General features: G+C 41.1%; 1 protein-coding gene across 5 annotated transcripts in view; it reads left to right on the top strand.

Moving 5' to 3' along the window:
* The window catches only part of Bruce (BIR repeat containing ubiquitin-conjugating enzyme), a 47,024-nt gene that overhangs the window by 13,609 nt on the left and 12,040 nt on the right, over positions 1-21,375 (top strand). For 2 of the 5 annotated variants that reach the window (XM_089738517.1, XM_089738521.1), the window contains 34 exons: positions 419-615; positions 1,118-1,315; positions 2,256-2,436; positions 2,941-3,153; positions 3,763-3,891; positions 4,584-4,710; positions 5,332-5,397; positions 6,264-6,414; positions 6,933-7,185; positions 7,966-8,135; positions 8,477-8,552; positions 8,631-8,759; positions 8,908-9,160; positions 9,233-9,450; positions 9,548-9,686; positions 9,775-9,858; positions 9,971-10,105; positions 10,806-10,945; positions 11,248-11,407; positions 12,082-12,309; positions 12,746-12,983; positions 13,484-13,725; positions 13,984-14,174; positions 14,429-14,564; positions 15,488-15,572; positions 16,207-16,397; positions 17,106-17,207; positions 17,416-17,566; positions 17,653-17,795; positions 17,876-18,109; positions 18,593-18,832; positions 19,123-19,269; positions 19,600-19,811; positions 21,130-21,328. In XM_089738517.1, coding sequence (XP_089594643.1) covers positions 419-615; positions 1,118-1,315; positions 2,256-2,436; positions 2,941-3,153; positions 3,763-3,891; positions 4,584-4,710; positions 5,332-5,397; positions 6,264-6,414; positions 6,933-7,185; positions 7,966-8,135; positions 8,477-8,552; positions 8,631-8,759; positions 8,908-9,160; positions 9,233-9,450; positions 9,548-9,686; positions 9,775-9,858; positions 9,971-10,105; positions 10,806-10,945; positions 11,248-11,407; positions 12,082-12,309; positions 12,746-12,983; positions 13,484-13,725; positions 13,984-14,174; positions 14,429-14,564; positions 15,488-15,572; positions 16,207-16,397; positions 17,106-17,207; positions 17,416-17,566; positions 17,653-17,795; positions 17,876-18,109; positions 18,593-18,832; positions 19,123-19,269; positions 19,600-19,811; positions 21,130-21,328 — 5,758 coding nt within the window. The remainder of the gene's footprint in view (positions 1-418; positions 616-1,117; positions 1,316-2,255; positions 2,437-2,940; positions 3,154-3,762; positions 3,892-4,583; positions 4,711-5,331; positions 5,398-6,263; positions 6,415-6,932; positions 7,186-7,965; positions 8,136-8,476; positions 8,553-8,630; positions 8,760-8,907; positions 9,161-9,232; positions 9,451-9,547; positions 9,687-9,774; positions 9,859-9,970; positions 10,106-10,805; positions 10,946-11,247; positions 11,408-12,081; positions 12,310-12,745; positions 12,984-13,483; positions 13,726-13,983; positions 14,175-14,428; positions 14,565-15,487; positions 15,573-16,206; positions 16,398-17,105; positions 17,208-17,415; positions 17,567-17,652; positions 17,796-17,875; positions 18,110-18,592; positions 18,833-19,122; positions 19,270-19,599; positions 19,812-21,129; positions 21,329-21,375) is intronic. The other 3 variants (XM_089738519.1, XM_089738522.1, XM_089738520.1) reach the window with 2 other exon arrangements.

Raw genomic sequence — 21,375 nt, forward strand, 5'->3', positions numbered from 1 at the left:
AAACACGTTAATATTTCTACGGTTGGATGAAGTAGAAGTAGTGGAATCTGATCTGTGGATTTCTGATATAAGAAAAATAAATGATACAGTCCTACTACCTACTAGTGGTAGGACCTTTTGAGTCCGCACGGGCAGGTACTACCACCCTGCCTGTTTCTGCCGTAAAGCAGTAATGCCATTCGGTTTGAAGGGTGGGGCAGCCGTTGTAACCATACTGAGACCTTAGAACTTATATCTCAAGGTGGGTGTCCCATTTACGTTGTAAATGTCTATGGGCTTCAGTAACCATTTAACACCAGGTGGGCTGTGAGCTCGTTCACCCATCTAAGTTATTAAAAAAAATAAAAAAAACCTAAGACCCTTTGATGTAACTAGGTCAGAACAGTTAAAAATACAGAGAAACTGTGTTTTATTACAGCAATACGAGGAGGTGACTCTGGAATGGTGTCAGAAAGTGACTCCGATGCTATGGGAGTGGAGCGGGCGGAACGCGGGCGCGCTGGCGTCGTTACTGGCGCGTGCGTGCGGCGCCGCGCCCTGGTGGGGGCCGCACGTCGCCGACACCCTGACCGACGCCTTCGGGGCCTACGACGCGCCGCCCATCGCGCTCGACAGGTCAGCGTTGTTTTTGTCTCTTTAATACGCACCTGTACGTATGCTTACTCTCCATTAACAACCTATGTAGACAGGGTAAATCTAATTTGATCACGATAGTACTTTGATTGGCTAACAGAGATAATGTTGTATAGTTTATAGTCAAAATGTTGGAAGTGCAGAAGAAGCTCTATTTTTTTAAAGTTTTTGTTGCATTACGTAATTGTTTTAGGGAATGTTGTAAATGAGTCTCCATTTTGTCTGTTTGCTGCAACGAGATCTTACATTCCAGTTTGAAAGCTATCTAAGCTAAGCTTGTCAATTCCATTAATTGCTTAACATAATATGGACGAAGAGCTATCCCTCCTAATTACTTCTCTTTATCTATTGGATTTACCATTGATTTATATAAATAAACACTGACCACTTTAATTTCAACTGCTGCTATTATTTTCCCCTTCATCAGTTAGGCGGTAAAGTGAGTATCGAGTAATTTAAATTACATGTAGTTTACAATCTCCAGGTGTCTGGTGCTGATAATGTACATGTGCCGTAAGAGCGTGCTGTCGGACACCGAGGGAGGCGTGTGCCCGGCGCTCGCGACCCGCACCCTGGAGCTGCTGCAGAGTGGGAGACCACAACCGGCGCTCACGGCTGCACTACTGACTGCCTTGTCAGCTGTTCTAGATGCTGTGTCTGCAGTCACCAATAAACATACCAGGTATTTGAGTTTTTCATGTTTTAAAATTTCGAGTACTATTTCTAAGGGTTCGTACACGTCACGATTGTATCAAGAACTACATTCTTGATCCCGCGGACCGAATGGTAAACAGTCGACGTCGCCAATAACACATTTTGGATCCTCCCGATCCACTAACGGTGCTTTTAGGTACCTCAAGCACCGGTTATCGTTCTCATCGAACCCGTCGCTTGCGACGAAGAGTTCGGTGAGTAAATTAACCCACAGACACAGCCCACTGAGTTTCTCACCGGATCTTCTCAGTGGGTCGCGTTTCCGGTCCGCTGGTAGATTCTGCGAAGCACTGCTCTTGCTAGGGTTAGTGTTAGCAACATCGTCAGGTTTGAGGCCAGCGAGCTCACCTACTTATTAGAGTCGCGCTGAAATGGCCTCTCAAAGCCATCAGCTTAGGTAGGACAAAAAAAAAGTCACCTGGTAAGGCGTATTGTAAGCCCGCTCAGATAGGTACTATCATCCCGCTTTTTTCGACCGCGAAGCAGTCACGTCTTCCGGCTTGAGGGCCACATCATTGTACGATTCGAGACACCGACCTCATCTTAAAGTCGAATAGAAACTTCGGCTCTTTAATTTATATTTCTGTTCGTATATTAACCACTCCCAAACATCATGTCAAATGTTATTGTTATTTTTTAACTTTTATTTTACGTATTATTAAAATAAAATTAATATATTACTGAGATATACACCATGGTGTGATGTTGCGGCTGTACAATATGTATGTAATATAGTAATAGAACATAGTATATAAAATATGTATAATAATAGACACATTAACAAAATTGAATGTCATCGGTATAAAAAAAATATTTTTTTTTTTAACAAATGTCAATGGTTATTAGTGAACAGTTTACAAGAATAATTTAATCTAGACATTCAGAATGTGTTAACGTTGTCCGTCCAGATGGGACTGGGTGACGGGCGGGCGGCCCGGCGCCAGCAGCGGCGCCGACACCAGCGCCACGTCGCCGCGCGTGGCCGACTGCCGGCTGCACAGGCGCAAACTGCACAAGAAACTGCTGCACCAGGTGCGCGAGGTCGAGGCTGCCAAGACCGGCATGCAGGTCGCTTTGGAAGATCAACAGGTAGCACCATACTTGTGTTCTGAGATCTATACGAGAATACGGTGTGCTCGATGACTGGAACTCAATAGCGCTGGGATGTATATTGTAAGCCGGCACCGCTAGGTGTCATGTTTCGGACGTGAAGCTGCCATATACATATTTATTTTAATCGACATCCGCGATATAATTCTCATGTCTCAAGGTGGATGACGGCATTCAGATTGTGATTTCTATTAATTCTGGTAGTCACTTAAATCCGGATGAGCCATGAGCTCGTTCACTCGTTTGTGTAATAAAAAAATTGCCGCGCTCCGCGGTAACCGTTTTTCGATTTTACACTTCACTTGTGTTAAATACCATTATCGAAATGACTCTTCATAACGTGACAAAAACCTTCTCTATAGTACCCATAATACTGTACTAACATGGTAATAACTTGAAGAAAATCTATTTGTACAGTGGATTTATCAAAAATAAGAACAGAATCATTTCTGTCACATTATATATAAAATTGTTGTTTTGCAGCTATTACAAAGAGCTCGCATGAGTCTTAAAGCTCGACTAGCCGTGGCTGGTAAGCGTGCGCTAAAAGCTGACGTCATAGGCTCGGGCGCTGATTTTCCACCGCCCAGACCACTGTCTCCCGCGCTGGCCGGGCAACTGGCCCAAGCACTGGTGGCTCACATCCTGGCAGCCGACAGTGCCAGTGACGGAGACGCATTGTTGCTCGCCGCTAAGGTAATTTCAATCAACTTTATACCCATAGAGTTGATGCTCAGCTAATGTATCGAACTATCCCTCCTTGACATGACAGTGCCAACAGGCGGACGTCACGTCCTATACAATTCTTTCAAATAGAAACTTAGTTATATTTGCAAAAACTGTAGCAAGGGGGTCTATGTAAAAATACCAATATTTATGATCTACGGTGACCATCAAGTAATAGATACATTGTATTCATGGCGGTCTTCCACTGCAGTTTGAAATGTTTAAAATTAAAAACCAAAAAATAAGAGAAAAAATCTCGCAAAATTTATTTCATAGTTTTATTAGTGTGAATTTACCATATTGGTACTTTTCCTAGTTTTGTTTGCAGTCAATTGAAACTAACACAACTTTCACTTATTCTGGTAACATTTGCAATTGCAGTATTTATCGGTTGTTAGCACTTGTGAAACCACTGAAGTGTGTTATATAGTAATTATCGCTGAAGGTTTCAAAAAATTAAATCACCCCGTACCCGCTAATAATGTTTGTGCTGGACTTGGTGTGAACAAATGTAACGAGTGGTGGCATTGGAGGAGATGGCCGCGTGTAGACGGGCTCTGAGACAGGTTCGTGCCGCAGGTGGTGGGGCGGCTGTGCGCGCTGTCGGGCGGCGACAGTCTGCTAGAGCCCTCGTGCGTGCTGGGGCTGGCGCGCCTCGCCGTCACGCTGCCGCCCTGGCCGAGGCACGCGCTCACCACGCTGCTGCAGGTGAGTTCATTGGCCAGTCACAGCCAGGGGTGCCGGCTTGAAGGTTGCTACAAATTTATGCCTCACGGTAGGTGGTGCCGTTGACTTTGCAATGTCTAGGCTCCGGTAATCACTTAACACGGGATGTGTTGTCAGTTCTTCCACCGCCAAATACAATAAAATAGTCCAAAAGATAACGGCTACTTTTAACAAATAAATGAAAAAAATAAAAACATTAACACGCTGGACAGTATTGTCACGCGCTGGGGTTCGGGATAAATAAAATTCCACCAAAGTACAACTAAAAACTGTATTCAACACTTAAAACACTTTAAAACACTCAACAAACACTTTAAAACTCTCAATTCGCTTCTTCCGCTTCGCTTCAGGTGATTCGTTCGCTGTTTCGCTTCGAGTAGTTCCGATTGCTGACTGACTGCGTGCCATCCCTGCAACACTTTTATAGTCGATACCACACCCCTAGAATTATCGAGAATATTTCACACATCTCTAGTATTGTTTCCGCTATATGACAATAGATGGCGTTGTACTTCTCGAGCGTTCCGGGTGCTACTAGATCCTTCTATATTCGTTCGACTATTCGGCGACAGATGGCGTTACTCTTACCCGCATAACAGTATTATAAAAGTTAACGTAAAGCGTGATTTAGACCACACCCATACATCCGGCTAATGCTGTCACTCCGTCCGCAGGATCTGGTTGAGTACGAAGGTGGCGAAGTGAGTAGCGAAGAGTGGGGCGGCGGCTCGCGCGTCATACACGTGGCGTCTGAGAAGAAGTCTGGGAAAACTCGCAAGAACAAGGGACCGACTGTTGCAGGTCAGTACCGTAACTAGATATTGTTCCTCGCGCATTTTAAAAAGGTTGCATCACCATATGCTTGAATGTTTGAAAACATTTTTTTCATTTGCAAGCGTAATACTGTATTGTGATACGAACATATTAAGCAGATTACAAATGACCTGAATCACAATAACTAATAAACGTCACATATCGTTTGTTTATCTCTGTACAGAGTCATCGTATATAATTAAATAATAATAATAATAAAAACTAGACATTAAGATGTACAATGTATTTAAGTGAACAGTATTTCTGTCCAACAGTAAATCGCTTATGTTTTGAATATTCTGTAACATTGGAGATTAATGTTAAAGTAATTAAGAATCTTCAAATATGTCACCAGTAATATTGTTTTTAATTAAAATTTATTTTTGATAGTGTGAAAATAGAAACTAAATCCAGTTCACAATATAATATGTAATTAGAAAAATCATAAAACAAATATAATTTTTAGCCTTTTTAAAATTCATTTATAATTACAGTTATTGTTTGAATATTGTTAAATTTGTTTCTTTAATGATATATTGATTTATATTTGAAATCTGTGTTAAAATTATTAGTTTGAGTAGTAGTTGAAATTGATGTTTGTTATTGCAGATTTGCTAGCGGATAGTTTTGGTATGGCGAAAGGCATTCCCAAACCGACCTGTGTCATGCCATCAAGTAAGGAAATGACGAATTTTGGTTCGAAGAAACACACAATTCACGCTATAATATAGTTAAAACAACACCTAATTTAAAACTTATTAAGGTTTCCCATTGAAATAATATTTTGTGGTACTATGGATGAGGCTATTAATAATATTCGTAAAGTCATAACTAGGTTCTAGATATCGAGTGCTTTAAATTATAATTCCTTTAGGGATTATAGCATATTATTCATACTAATCTATTATCAGTATTATTAATGCTACTCACTAGTTTTTTTTTAAAACAATGAATATTTTTCACCTTAACCATTCAGACAGAGATGATTAAAAACCTTTTTGAAAATCCTAATTTAGTGTAATATTTATTATACTTTTATGCTTATTATATTGTAGTACAATATTTAAAAACAATACAATTATTTATTCATTTTTACTTATGTATTTTTTATAAATAGTGGCTATTTTATAAATACAATAAGTTATATCACTATCAATTATAACAAATCTATTATCAATTAATATCAATTAAAATTCTTCGAATTAAAATTCTAATGAGCAAAAATGTTTGTGAATTCATCAAAGCTTAATAACAATTCACGAAATCGCATACCACTACAGATTTGTTTCAAGGCCAGCACTAGCCGCAGCAATCTCGCATAGCACCATCCATAACGATACAGTGTGCTGCCAACATTATACTGTCTTAGTTGTCTAATTAAAAGAAACTGTTTTGTCATTGCTTTTGCTTCATCATAAACATTATTTAAAATGGAATAGTTTTTTTTTTAAATACAGCTTGTGTTTTAAACCCACGTAATAGCTAAAAATACGCAAGATACTTATATAATATGGGTCTTTTAACAATTGAATTTGTTCCAGTGTCAATCAAGGACATCGACGTAGAACTAGATTTAAATCAACCAGAGTCCAATGATTCAGACTCTTCGGAAGAGAAACTCGACCAATATTTCTTGGAAGCCGTTAAAAAAGTCACTAGTAGTCTCAAAATCGCTATTGACACAAGCAATAGGTATGTATATATTTTAATCATAAATACATCTTGATTTTGAGTTCGAATAATACAAATCGAAATCAGATAGAACGCATTCCCGATTCTGCGGACCGAACGGTAAACAGTCGACGTCGCCCTAAGCACGTTATTACGAATCCTCCTGATCCACTAATGGTGCTTTTAGGTACTTCAAGCACCGGTCATCGTTCCTGTCGAACCCGTCGCTTGCGACGAAGGGCTCGGCTAATTTAACCCATAGACGCAGCCCACTGAGTTTCTCGCCGGATTTTCTCGGTGGGTCGTGTTTACGATCCGGTGGTAGATTCTCTCGAAGCATCGCTCTTGGTTCCCTACCCTAACCCTAGGTTCGTGTTAGCAACAACGTCGGGTTTGAGCCCCGCCAGATCACCTACTCGCTCGGTGACGCTGATATGGTCTTTTAAGGCGATAGATATATAGATAGAACGACTGATTCTATATTGATTGCGTAATAATAATATGTATGATAATACGAGTGCGTTTGACATTATTCGCAGCAACTTGTCTCAGTGCGCGGACGCTCGGCTGGAGAGCGCGGGCGGCGGCGCCGGCGGGCCGGGCGAGGGCTTGGCTCGGCGCGCACTGCTCACCACGGGACACGCGCTGTCCATCGCCGTGCTCACCGCACCCCTCGCGCCCCGCACACCGCCCGCCGCGCCGCCCCCCGCGCCTCCCCTGCGACACCATCCCCCGCTTACGCACACGCTCTACGATGTCTTCAGGCATCTCGCACTTGAGTTCCATAATAAGGTAAATGAAAATGTACCCACAACAACTCAGTTGAAATTTCATTAATATTTGAATTATACCAGGGTCCTCATTACTTTAAATTTATCGACCTGCTAATGAGCGTTTTAGTTCTATCGATGCTTATGAATAAAACTATTTGACACTCTTATACTTGATAAAAAACTATGATAACCAAAGTATCTTCTACGCATTTTGCGAGTCGTAGATGTTGTTAAGAGAATTTTTACGGGTCAAACACGCGTTTCAAGTCGGCACACGTCACGGTCACGGATGTCTGTGCACGAACATGAAAACTGTAAAGTAATTGAAACGCAGGAAATAATGTAATGCAAATAAAAAACTCGATATTAAATTGTGAAGAAATTTTAATGAATACTATTATAACTCATCATAAATAAAATCATGGTAAATAAGTTTATTGAATAATAAGGTTTAAATAACATTTTGACTATGGTTGGCATACCTTCGATAAGCACTTTATTATGTACAGGAAGACTTGTGTGTCTAATGTAATTTTTGTTGTTAGAGGGACCAAGTAAATAATTTTGATAACATCGGAAACTATGCCCTGTTATGTTGTATATGTAACTATACTTGAGACCTCAGTATTTATATCTCAAGGTGGGTGGCGCATTTACGTCGTAGATGTCTATGGGCTTTAGTAACCACTTAACACCAGGTGGGCTGTGAGCTCGTCCACCCATCTAAGCAATAAAAAATAAAAAAAATATTACAGCAGTACATTGGTTGTTCAAGTCATTAATTTATAAAATTTTACAGATCGAATGCTCGTTTATGGAGAACGTAGTGTCCCTCTGGTTGACCCTGAACGGCTCGGCGTGGGGCAGCGGCGGCGCCTGGTCGATGGCCACGCTCGCAGTGCCCGTGGACAGGCCGCGAATACGATTGGCGTCTGATACTGTTACGGCCTTGCTTCAGTCTCTGTGCAAGTAAGTCTATGAATTTCGTTCAGAGGGATGATGATTTGAAAATTTAAATATGAGCTTTCAAAATTCTGCTTTCAATGATAACAATATTATAATTTTTTCCATTAACCTGTGGAATGGCTTTTAGAGAAACGAAAAATGACAGTTCCGATGGTTTTAGCGAAAAACATTTTTTTCAATAAAATACCATACATTAAAAACACTAATATTAAATTAAATGCTTACTGTTATGTATTATATATAGTTAATAAGTACAATTACACAAATTTACCATTTTAGTACATTAGGATCTACTTTCTGCAAACTGCAATTGTACTAATTGTAATTCATATATTTTGTTACAGATTAGAAAACGTCTCGCTCCGCTGCTGGGTATTATCCATGCAAGCCTTGGCGTGGATCGCGAGCTTGCCCCTGCTGGTAATATAATAATTTTGGGAGTATAATTTTTCTGAAGAGGAGCTTTTGTGAAATTCTGATTATTCAATTTGATTATAGACTGAAGACGGCTGTCAGACTATGGGTCGTGTGATTTTGGAATGTGAACACTTCGTACCCACGTTAGTGAAGTTCGTCACGATGAACGTGAACGCTGACGGCACGGTCGCTTCGTCGGAACCTTACCTCGTGAGTTAAATCTCATATTAAGTGTAGTGTTTTAAAGCAGTTTTTTTATTTTCATAAAATAACCTATTATATTTCTTTAAAAAAATCATATACTATTTACAATTTAAGACAATTGAAAAATATAATAGCGCAAATTGTAACGTACTAGGGCGGAGCGCATATAGGTGCCGGAGCCGGCGCCGCTTCGGCGCTACACTCGGTGATGTCCCGTGTGGTGTGCGGGCGCGGCTCGGCGGGCGCGCTGGCGGCGCTGCGCACCGTGGTCGGCGTGTGGACCCGCCCCTCGCCGCCCGCCCCCGCCTCCGACTTGCACGCCACGTTGTTACGGCTCGCTCATCCCATGCTGCCAGTTCTGTCATCGCATCACCTACATCACGCCTTACCTCTCTTCGAAACAGTCGGTACGTACGATTACATTTGTGTTCTGCATCTTTAATAGAAAATGATATTAATTGCGACGTATGCGTGTTCAGCGCACGCTTCGTGGTGGTGGGTGTGCGAGACGAGCTGCGGGCGCGGCGAGGGCGGGGCGGAGGCGCGACTGTCGGGTCTGCTGGCGGACGCGTTGGCTGCCGGCGCCGGCCGACGGCCTCCACTGCGCCGCGCTCTCATTGCGCAACTGTTGCACTATTGTCGTAGGATGCTGGCTCTACCTTTGCCGCAGAACGATCAATCTGCCGGATCCTCATCGGTAAGTATAGCACTCAGTTACTTTCATTTCAATGTAACCCTATGGTCATATGGTGGTATATAAATTTACTGAAATAATGTATCATCTATTTATGTAGTCATCCTCTAATGCGGGATCGTCGGGTCCGGAACAGTCTCAGACAGACGAGAGCAAGGCACAAAACAACGCTCGTGAAGCCAACGTCGAAGATGAAAGAAAACAGCAAGCGGCCCGAACTCCGTGCTTTGCTGACACCGGTAATGCACGAAATTTATTGTAAAACATAACAAATATTTTTTTTCGCAAAGTTGCTTATTTTTAATAATTATCAAATTTTTATTTCAGTATTACAACAACATCAGATAATGTACAATCTTTATAAAACCCTATCCATATGTGACGGACTCAACATGGCTCTCTTAAATTCAGGTGTGTGTTGAAATAACTTAATAAAATTATATTGAATTCATTATAATGAAAACAATAATGATTCATAATTTGAATTAAAATGAATTATATCAATGATTAATTTCAAATTCAGACAAAAACTTTTCGGACTTGAGCATGAACTCTGAGACTGCTTCAATGAAAGAAGAAATGTATTGGCTGGTGGCACATATCGCCGCCGCTGCTTCGAACCCAAGTCTGATGGTTCCCAGCCTCATCGAATTTATACGTAAGTACCTTATTGTTGCGACTTCAGATATTTATGTATACGCTGCAAGCTATCGTCGTCAAGCCGAAAAGGCAATAACCGTGACGTAACTAGAAAACATCCATTGACTAAACCAATCATAAGTTCTCATCATATCCGCCAAATGGTGAACCGAAAAAAATATTAAAATTTTAAATTACTTCTTTACAAATTTAGTTTGAGCGTGTGACGTCATTTGAGGTCAAATATACGACAGACAATAGCATACACTACTATACAACCACAAGCCACATGAGACACATGTTGTGATCAGTGTTTAACCTTGACGTGAAAAATTGTGAGAATTGTCAGTGATTGAAAATAAAAATATATTATCAACATTCCGTACAACAGTTTCCTAGATTATTTTTATTTTGGTTGCCCAATTTACACTTGCTGATTTGAAAATTACACTTAAAAAGTAGTGAAGTATAATTCATATAATTTTGTTGTGATCTTTTTTACTTTTAATCTATTACGAATAACAATTTTGTCTTCGTCAGCATTACACAAGGGTCGCGCTTGCACTGGGTTCTTTGGGCTCGCCCTGATTACGCGTAGTTTACTCGTGTCGCTTTATAAACGGGTACGCGTATCTATTATTTTTATGCGCGTAGCTTGGGTACGCGTTCCTTGGAACGCAAAGTCCGTACGAGGCTTAAGGTATTCGTTAACTTCACAGGTAAAGAAGATTTAGTCAAGTTATCACAATCTATGCAGCTAGTCATGATTCGTTTACTGGACAATCCGGAAGCTCTCGGTGCTTTCATAGATGCCGGAGGTTTTGAACTTGCAGTTGAGAAACTCACTGCTTGTCATCAGGTATGATGTAAATGTATACTGACTTAATGTATATAAAATGGCAGCCTGATGATGAACGATTTTACCTATTGTTTGCATACTTTTTCAGTCAGAACCTATTACTAGTACTGTGACATTGTACCAGTACCAGTTTCCAATTTTTTTTTAATATAAAGCGGGTCTTTAGAAGAGATAATATTTCATTATTTTAAACCCTGCCACGCGACTTTCTGTGTTGCATCATTCCTCAATAACAAAGCAATTAGGAATACAGATCTGTTGTCAAAATACTAAATAATGATTATGTACTGGTTTCTATACAGGCCGGTCCGAACAGTGGACAAGGGCTCGTGTCTTCATTGATGAACTACCTCAAGCTTCCTCCTCAAATAATCAACATGTCAACTTCAGCAAACTCTAACAAGAAAAACCAAATGCCAGTTGTCGAGACTTCTAATGGACTGATCAATATCGCTCCGTTCTGTGAGTATCATGTAATAGCACGTACAAAAGAATTATCGATAATAATGCATTTCGATAACTTGTTTTCATATTTTGAGCAAGAAATTGATTGATATCATTATGCTTTGAGGCTGTACGTATTGGAACCAACGTTTTCGGCATAAAGGAATCGTGAGTTCCAGTCTGATGATCAAACTAACCATTTTTGACCGACAAGACTTTTAGACTCCATCAATTAATCAACAGTCCGCAATAATCATTTATATTCGTCAGGAAAACTACTACGCGTAATTAAAAATGTGCATATATCGGCAGTTGGAATAGTCGACAAATTTGCGATACTTAGTATAGTAATAGTTAATAATAATAATAATAATTATGAGCTTCTTTGGACACATCATGCGGTCTCCCAGACATGAATTAGAGAAGCTCATAATTACGGGCCGCATATAGGGCAAGCGCGCCGTGGGCAGAACACCAGCCAGATGGTCAGATATAGCAAGAGAAGCACTTGGTGGTACCATGCAGTCCATGCCACCCATGATCGAGCACAGTGGAAGAATGTCACATGTGGTCGCGATCCTCAGTAGTGAGGGAACGATATAGAAGAAGTAAAGTAATAGTGTGATGTGAATTTGCGTTTTTTTTTTTTCAAGCATCATGGAAACTTTGAATAATTTATAATATCTGCACAGGCACGGTGACTTGCGGCAACCCGACAGCGCAGGCGGCGGACGTGCTGCTGGACGGCGGCGGCGGCGCCAACGTGCGGGCGGCGTGTGCGGCGCGACGCGTGCGGGCGGCCGCCTGGTCCTACCACTTCTTCAGCGCAGACGACGCTTCTCTCGCGATCACACTCAACCTGCCCTACGCAGTCCAACTGCACGAGGTGCAGCTGCAGCCGCATCTCACGAGCCTCGCCAGTTAGTATGGTTTAGTTGTCGGTGTAGCTTTTCCTTTTTTTTTATAGCTTAGATGGGTGGACGAGCTGACAGCCCACTTGATGTTAAGTGGTTACTGGAGCCCATAGACATCTACAACGTAAATGCGTCAACCACCTTGAGATATAAGTTCTAAGGTCTCAGTATAGTTACCACGGCTGCCCCACCCTTCAAACCGAAACGCATTGTTGCTTCACGGCAGAAATAGGCGGAGTGGTGGTACCTACCCGTGCAGACTCACAAGAGGTCCAAATGTCTTACAAATGAGTGCGTGATTTTTGGTTAAGCTACCAGTCAATGTTCACAACTAACTTTTTTCCACCGATTTAAAACTAGGCACAAACATAATCACAAAATATAATTTCAACAGGTATTATATTGATTTGTCCTTAGAAATAAAAACTATGTATTTTTGTAGCATGCCCTGGTGCTGTCGCAGTAGAAGCGGGCTGTGGAGGTACGCTGGCTCCGCTGGGGCCTCCTCAGACTACAGCCGGGACGACCTTCATCCGGCTCGTTATATCGCGGCCTATAGTCTGCAACACAGTACAAGTGCGCCTGTACAAGCCGAGAGACAGCTCTAATATGGGTCTACTCCAGTTGAAGCTACTGGCCATGCCCGCATTCAATACAACGATACCTATCTCAGCGAATACGTGAGTTAATTCTACCTGATATAGATAATATCATTTGGAAACAAACAGCTCCTTATTTTACTAAAGAACCAATATACCAACTGAGAGGTAGACCTGATGTTTCTAGATGGGAGGTGGTATTTGCGTAGTGACATCTATGGGATGCGATAACTACAATACATAACAGGTGGGCCGTGGGATCGTTCACGCGTAACGCAAAAAATAAATAAATATAGTTAGATACTTACTACTACATATATAAATAGATGAACAAATGTTCTACATTAAAAAATAGTCGAATATATCTCATTGTGCTGTATGCATTGAACAATGCAGCAACATCTGTTATGATATTTTAGGATGCATCACGACTTCGTTTTTAAAAAAAATACACAGTGTAGAAATAATTTATTTGTCCATTTTTAATAAGAATGACTTTATCAATATTTGGATACTTTAAATTGACTATAATTATTATTCTAACGTACGTCCAATCTCAAATCGTAAATGGTAACTTGCAGGAATAAGTGGGCGCGTGTGGTGTCGGCGATGAGCGGAGCAGGATCCCGCGTGTCGGATGCCCATTGGGCGGCGCTGTGCAGCGGCGGTGCGCTGGCAGCGCTGTGTGCGTGCGTGGCGGCCGGCGGGCCCGCGCAGCACCCTGCTGCCGACGCGCTGCGAGCCGCCGCGCGACACTACCCGCTCGTGCGACCCCATCTAGTGGCAGCGCTCCTCAACATGGACGCGCACGCTCACGCTAACGGTACGTCGCTCAAACTTTATTAGTGCTTTCAGATTGGCCGAGAAGCTCAAAAAGTGCTTGAGAATTTTTCGCTGAGTTAAAATTGGAGAAACGAAATTTAATACAGTAGAAAATAACTTCCTTTATTATTAGAATATAATTCACTAATGATGATTCTTTTTATATTGAAAATTAAATAAAAGACCCATCTGGTCATATATATCGCAAAAAAAAAATAAGTTAAATATTAGTAGTAATGAACGTCTGATTGGTCGGCAGCCTTCCAAGCGAGCCGCGCAGGTCGCGCGAACAGCAGCATGAGCGCGATATGCGGCTTGGTGCGCGCCGTGTGCGCGGAGAGCGCGGCGCAGTCGGCCGCCACGTACGTGCAGTGGCTGGCGGCCGCCGCCGAGCGCTGGCTGCGCACGCGCACGCCGCCCCCCGCCGCCTTCACGCACACGCTCGCCAACGTACGTACGCCTTATTGCTTAGTGTCGATCTGATCATTTCTACGTACAAAATAAATTTATAACATTTAGGTAGATTAGATTACCGTTAGTTTTGAACCGTGTTTGTAAATAGTTTCCACACAATCTTTAAGCTTTTTTTGTGATTTACAACGTGTTACTTATTATTCAGCAAGCATAAATATTTTTTAACACCAACTATTTATTAAAATTTACTAAATGAATACATTATTTTATGAAATTTGCAAAATTCACAGGTTTTATGGACATTGAAAGAAAAACAGCTGCTGGATAATGTAGAAGAATTAATTACGGATGATCTCTTTGACTTGGTCTATACCTGGATCAAAGAAGTGCCAGAAGCAAGTCTGCTGAAGAAATCACTTGACGCAGGTTCGTTCTACAATATAAAAACATATTAAAAATATACACTAAGAATTTAAACGGTGTGTACACTTTTATAATTTGTTATTGTAAAAGTTTGTACTGTTAGTGAGAACTGTGAAAAGTTGAGTAGAACCCACGAATATCTTTGAATCTATGCAGTTATGGTATGTTCCATTGTGAGTTCTCTAAGGTAGTTCCGTGGAGCTAGTTCCTTGTTCAAGTCATCTGAATCGTCTTTAACTATCGCACTACCGATGTCAAACCAGAGTTCATCTCTACTTGTCGATCTGCTGGGTTCAAACGTAATGCGTTATAGTCGATATTGCCATGTAGCGCCTAGCTTTGGAATTATCTCCCAGTCTGTATCCAGAGCGCTATCAGATGTTCTTCTTAAGCTTTGTTTTAGATAGGCAACCACTTGGCTGTGTGTCTTTGTCATTGATAGTTTCTGGCGGACCATATATCATAAATGGGGCCGTAAGCTCGTCTGCCATTGAAAGCATTAAAAAATGTGCGTGCGTACAAAGTACACATGTCAGAAGTGAAACTTTTTTGGCGAACTAATTTATGAGTCTTGCTTATAATTATACAAATCTAAAACTTTAAATTTCTGAGACTTAGAGGAAGGGAAAAAGGAAGATATGTTCTCGCCAAAAGTCTGTCAAATGTCAATCTCAAACCTCAGTGTTGACAGTCACATTACCATAGTCCATACCATAACACACAATTGCCTAACAGCAGACAAGATACGTTGATGGCGCTCTCTCCTGTGAGCCACACATGCTCACCCATACTTAGAAACTTGGGTTTAAGGATCTATAGGGACTACTTTAGATAATCCAAATAAACTTTAGAACCATTGAAATATAATTAACTATGTTGCCATTATCTAAGCATGTACACTAACGATTCTTTTATTTTTAATACAGTTTTATGCTCAATGTGCTACATACGTCCGGAACTATTCAAGATGCTACTTGAGCATATGGATATACCAATGGATCAAGATGAAAGGTTAATTACTTTTAATATTAGCGTATGTGTTTTCATTGTTGTGTCCGCGCCCGCCAAGGGACGTACGTGACCTTACAGCCAGTATTGAACTCTTCGTAAAGATGAAGAGTTGGAACTTTAATTAGAAAGGAAATACCTAAGAAAATTCAAATTACTTTTTTCTGCCTATACAGCCCATCTAGTTTTAAGGGGCTACATACAGGAGACTATAGACATTTAGAACAGAAAGTTCAGGGCCCTCTGGAGATATTTTTTCACACTGGAACGCGTTTTCTTCCAAGTATAAATAAACAGGATATTGGTATTGATATAACTGGCGAGCACGTAATAGAAATAATTTTGGATTGATTTTATAACATGACGTCATTCTTTCATCGCGGAAATGGTTCGAGAACATGTTTAATTACCTATGTATTTATTTTAAAGTTTAATATAATCACTCTTGCTTGACTATTGACGTCATAATTTACGTTTTGCAATGAATACTACTGAAAGTACAGCATTCTCGAGTACTTTACATCGATATCGGTTCGCCTCTTCATAGTTTACTTAACGTTAGTAAGATTCGCGGCAAATGAAAAGCGTTTGAAAGCTGTAGTAATATTAACAATATTCGTGACGTTTGGCCGAACAGCATGGAAGGCGTGACCGACGACACCAAGGTACAGGGCTCCAGCAGAGAGGGCGGCGCGGCGGACGGCGGCGTGGCGTGGCGCCTGCGCGGCTGGCAGCTGCGCACCGTGGCCTGCGCCGCCATGTCGCCCGCCGCCACGCTCGCGCTGCTGCACTCGCGCCTGCCCGCCGCGGTCGTCACCGCCATCGCAGGTATCATATTGACACTTCCGAATGTTATGGAAACTTACAAACTCTTACTTACTCACGATGAAGGAATAACATGGTGTAATAAAAATCAAACCCGCAAAATTATAATTTGCGTAATTACTGGTGGTAGAAATTCTTGTGAGTCCGCACGGGTAGTTACCACCACCCCGCCCATTTCTGCCGTGAAGCAGTAATGCGTTTCGATTTGAAGGGTGGGGCAGCCGTTGTAACTGTACTAAGACCTTAGAACTTATATCTCAAGGTGGATGGCGCATTTACGTTGTAGTGTCTATGGGCTACAGTAACCACTTAACAACCATATAAAAAAAAATTGCAAGTCAATTTAGGTTTTGTGTCGGATTGCTTCTAGTGTATGTTAGCTACACTATTCGCAAATGAAAGACAAAGTTCATCTATTACTCATAAGTTTAAAGAGTGTGAAACTTGTGTGGTATCTTCATTATAATACCTTGAACATTGCCCAAAGAGTGTGATTCTCACTACCGTCTTGTCTATTTTTGCCAAGAAACAACCAACCGCTCCAATTTTCATTTTTATGGTCCAGGAAAAGACCGCGTAATGAAGTCTAAGCAATCATTTTAATTAATAACGTTCTTAAGGTATGAGTATTCGTGCTCATCAAACACTTCACATCTCCAACGCACGTGAAACACATTTGTCTAACGTTCATTAATTTGCAATTCTCAACAGAATTCAGCGACGCTAAATTGGAGGCAATAAAACTTCAACGTGATGCTCAAGGAGATGTACCAATGACGGATTCGGATAGAACCACTGGAATGAGTAAAACTGGTAAAATTTATAAAAAATATCTATATATCATACTATAATTCAAGTACATAAAGGGTATCTATATGTATCTCATGCAAACAAAAAAACTTTCATTATTAAATATTAGTTGAAGATTATAATTAATTAAACAATAAAGAATTATGTGATAATAATGTTTTGGATTCAATGATTTATCATTTTTTATTTGATCTTACTGATATATTTTCAGGTTTGACATCAATGAAGAGTGTATGTGAATTAGTGGAATGGGCGCGGCTGGTTTGCACAGAGCGTATACTTAAGGATTGGCTCGGAGGACCGGGTTCTTGTTTCTGGACACCACTATTGCGACTGCTTTGTTACCCGAGACACGCCGAGAGGTTGACTAGATTCCTTAGTTTCTAAAACAAATAATGTGGATTGTTATCTTAATGATTATTTAATTTATTTTGTCATTTAATTGCAGCACCTGGCACGAAGGCGCAGAGTACGCACAACTGGAGGAAAATACTATACGCCTATTTTCCGAATTAACAGTTTGTCACCCCACCAACCAGAAACTATTCGCGTCAACGTTGCACAGCATATTGGAGTCCGTGCACTGTACAGGTATGAATAAGAGTATCAATAGTATTCTGTTGCGAAATGTTCAATAACGTTTCTTTGGAAATAATTGTGTTTTCCTTTAGGTCCTGAAGGCATCAGCGGGTTCAGTCGCGCGCTGATCCTGCGGCTGGTGCTGTCGGCGGAGCGCGTGCGCGTGGCGGTGCGCTGGGCGAGCGGCGCGACGTGCGTGGTGGCGGGCGCGGGCACGGCGCTGGAGGGCGCGAACCACCCCGCGCTGCACTGCGACGCGCTCTACTCGCTGCCGCTGCACACCTCGCTCAGGACGCTCATCGCAGTGTCTGGCGGATCTGCTATATGTAATTTAATTTTATCTACATAAATGATCGAACGACCTTTAGACTTCGAACTTAGGGGTCAGGCTGACTTTAAAAATGTGGCGAGTGAGCAAGTCATCTCAACACGGCACCAAAATCATACGATTTTGCGTCACATCAGGTGATCCGAGTGCCGTGTGCAAAGCCGGCTAAACCACGCCCCCTGCAGCATGGCGCCGACGCATCTTATTTGTCGCTAAAGTGCTAATGTGCTAGGGACAAAAATGCCAGGCCTTAATCTATTGTTCCTCGGGCAGAGGACATGTTGAAAGGGGCGGCAACTCCTGCGCAAAATTATTATTGATTAGTTTTGATTTTTACTATAAATACGATTTTGCCGTAATTGTAAAACAGAGACTCTGGAATATTTCAAAAACTTATAAATACGATTTTATAAAGTTATACAAGAAGTAAAAATGACAAGATAGTTGCAATTTCACACAAACATTTTCATTCCTTTCGCAGTTTTCCCTGTGGTGGAGGAGTCGAAGCAGAGCGTGAGCAGCTCCGGCACGGCGTCCGTCCTACGCAGCGCCTCGGATCCCGCGATCGGGGGCGGCGCTGAAATGTGGGAATTGAGTCTGGCTGCGGCTAGCGTGTCCAAAGATAAGCGTGTTAAGGATGTCAAAAACTCTTCCCTCAAGCACCACGCCAGCAAGAAACGGCAGACCAAAGCTGAAACCACCGTCGCGGCGGTGACCGAAGGTCAGTGCGTGCCCTACATAATCCGACCAATAAAATTCACTAATTTTTCAGTTAAAGTATCACTCTAAAATGCTGTTTCAAGTCGACAATATCAAACTTATTTTATAAAAAATTGCAAATAAACTAAATACATATGCAAATAAAAAGAAATGTAATTAAAGCAGGCTAACTAAAAAATAAAAGATTACGCCATCTTTAGATTTGTGTATTTTGTGTATGCAGCATAACGAGTTTATATTAATGTTATAGTGAAAGTCTGTAATGCTAATTATAAAAAAAAAACCTAACAGATATGGTCGAAGGCAACGTGCGCATAAAAATAGAAGGCATAGACGCATACGTGGGCGGCAACGTGACGCTCGGACAACTGATATCTTCTGTGCCGCAAGGGTACGGACCTCACCTCACCGTGTCATTGCATTTCGACACCACGGGGGGTAAGATTTCTTTACTTAACGAACAATTTAACATTTTAAACTCGACAGATGTCATGTAACATCCGTAAACGATTTTAGTATGACTAAAAACGAAGTACTTGTTTGATTCGTTCTCTTGTAATGCCTCCGATGTAATGGTGAACACGGAAATAAAACTATGTAGTAACTTATATGTTTTATCTGAATCTTTGGACTTGTTCAAATTGTTAACTTTAGCTTCAATATAGTACCATAGTAGAATGAACCATCAATAAACATTTTATTACTATCTAAATAATTTTAGCACTTAAAATAATTTAATATCTTGAGTCAAATACATAATTGTGGTAGTCATTTTTACAGAGGCGGTAGGACCTATGTGGGACAATAACTCGTCTAGCAGCGGGGTAGCGTCGAGCACGCTGGTGCGGGAGTTTGGTGCGTGCGGCGGGCTCGCGCTGGTGGCGGCCCGACTGCCGCGCCCGCACGCCGCGCCGCCCGACCCGCCGCGCCCCTCGCACCAACAGGACCTCGACTGGGTCAAACTGGACGACGCCTATGAGGTAACGTAATCTTCAAAGAGCTAATCACTTCACAACGTAGCAACGACATATCGTCTTTTCGCATTAAAAGTGTACAATTTCCAAAAATATTCGAAATTGAGTTAATATGAAGAATCATTTGGCATCACCAGTATTTTTCTCATAAATACTGTCAAAAGAGCGTAGTTTAGTTTTAGTTTTTTTTTTAGTTTACCTATATTTTCAGTACTATTAACAAAATTAATACACAATTTTATCTTACTTTAAAAGACAGATAATGTAACTGGTAAAAATTAAAAAATAAATGTTGCAAAAATCATCTTTGACTAACATTAAAAATATCATATGTTAAACCTTTAAACCACTCTCCTGTAAAATTTAGTAAGTTTTGAGATTATACAGTTTTAATGTGAGAAGACGATATATGAATACAAAAATTTTATATTTTAGAAACCATATTTCGACCGAAAATACCAACTTTATCGTATTACACCGTGGTGCTGTTTATCACTTTTTGTGCTAGCTACATATATTTTATATACTCCGCGCGCGAGCTCCGAGGATTCGGGGGCTGAGGAAGCGGGCGGGCGTGCACCGCTCCCGACCGTCGCTTCATACCCCGCTCTCTCCCAGTACTAGTGTTGACCTTAACGTGAGAGTACGCTTACCGACTCGTTGTTTTTAATTTTGCGATAGCAGTGTTAATTACGTGTGATTTCTAATATAAATAGTCTTACACTTATAATCTTTTTGTTTGCACAAATAGCTATTTAATTTGATGAAAAAGGAATGGCGAGCACTACCATATAATAAACAAACCTTAGCATTAGAGGAATATTACTGGCAAAAGGATGGCTTAATGGAGGACGTTGTCGAATAATTTATTTTTGAAGTATGTGAGGAGAGTGACATCAAATTCTTCAAGTACTGATTAATCTGATTGCGAGAGTAATTAATAAGATTTCACGTTCATTTTGTTCAATAAAAATCAGTTCATTAAATGAAATTCATACGTGATCGATTGTTTTTTTTTTTCAAGTACATAATATCCTCATAAAACTATTTTAGATGTTAGTAAGTTTAAGATGTGTTAGTATCGATAGCGCAATATCGACTAATTACAACACTAGCTCATTACGTCAACTGATAGCTTGTGTCAAGTTGATAGCTTAGTAAATTTTATATTTTAAGATACTATTTATCGACTCTTGTGGTCGCTAGATATATATTATTTGATAGCTTAGTAAATTTTATATTTTAAGATACTATTTATCGACTCTTGTGGTCGCTAGATATATATTATTTTTTAAATATTATGTATACGATTCTCGTCGTATAGGAGGTGGTCGAGCTAGCAGTGACGTCGGGCAGTAACGGTCCCGACGAGTCGACCTGCACCGGGGTGCCGGCTCACGCGCTCATCGCCCTGGGCTTGTTACTGAAGCTCCCTGGATACGCCGACGCGCTGCTGGACGAAGGAGCTCGCGCTGTCCACCTGCTGCGGCTGTTGCTGGGAGTCACGCACGACGAAGAAGGACGTGAGTGATATTACGCCGGCTAATTTATGCCGAATTCAAAACATTCC

Source organism: Bombyx mandarina, chromosome 25 (assembly GCF_030267445.1).
Source record: "Bombyx mandarina strain Sakado chromosome 25, ASM3026744v2".
Taxonomy (NCBI): domain Eukaryota; kingdom Metazoa; phylum Arthropoda; class Insecta; order Lepidoptera; family Bombycidae; genus Bombyx; species Bombyx mandarina.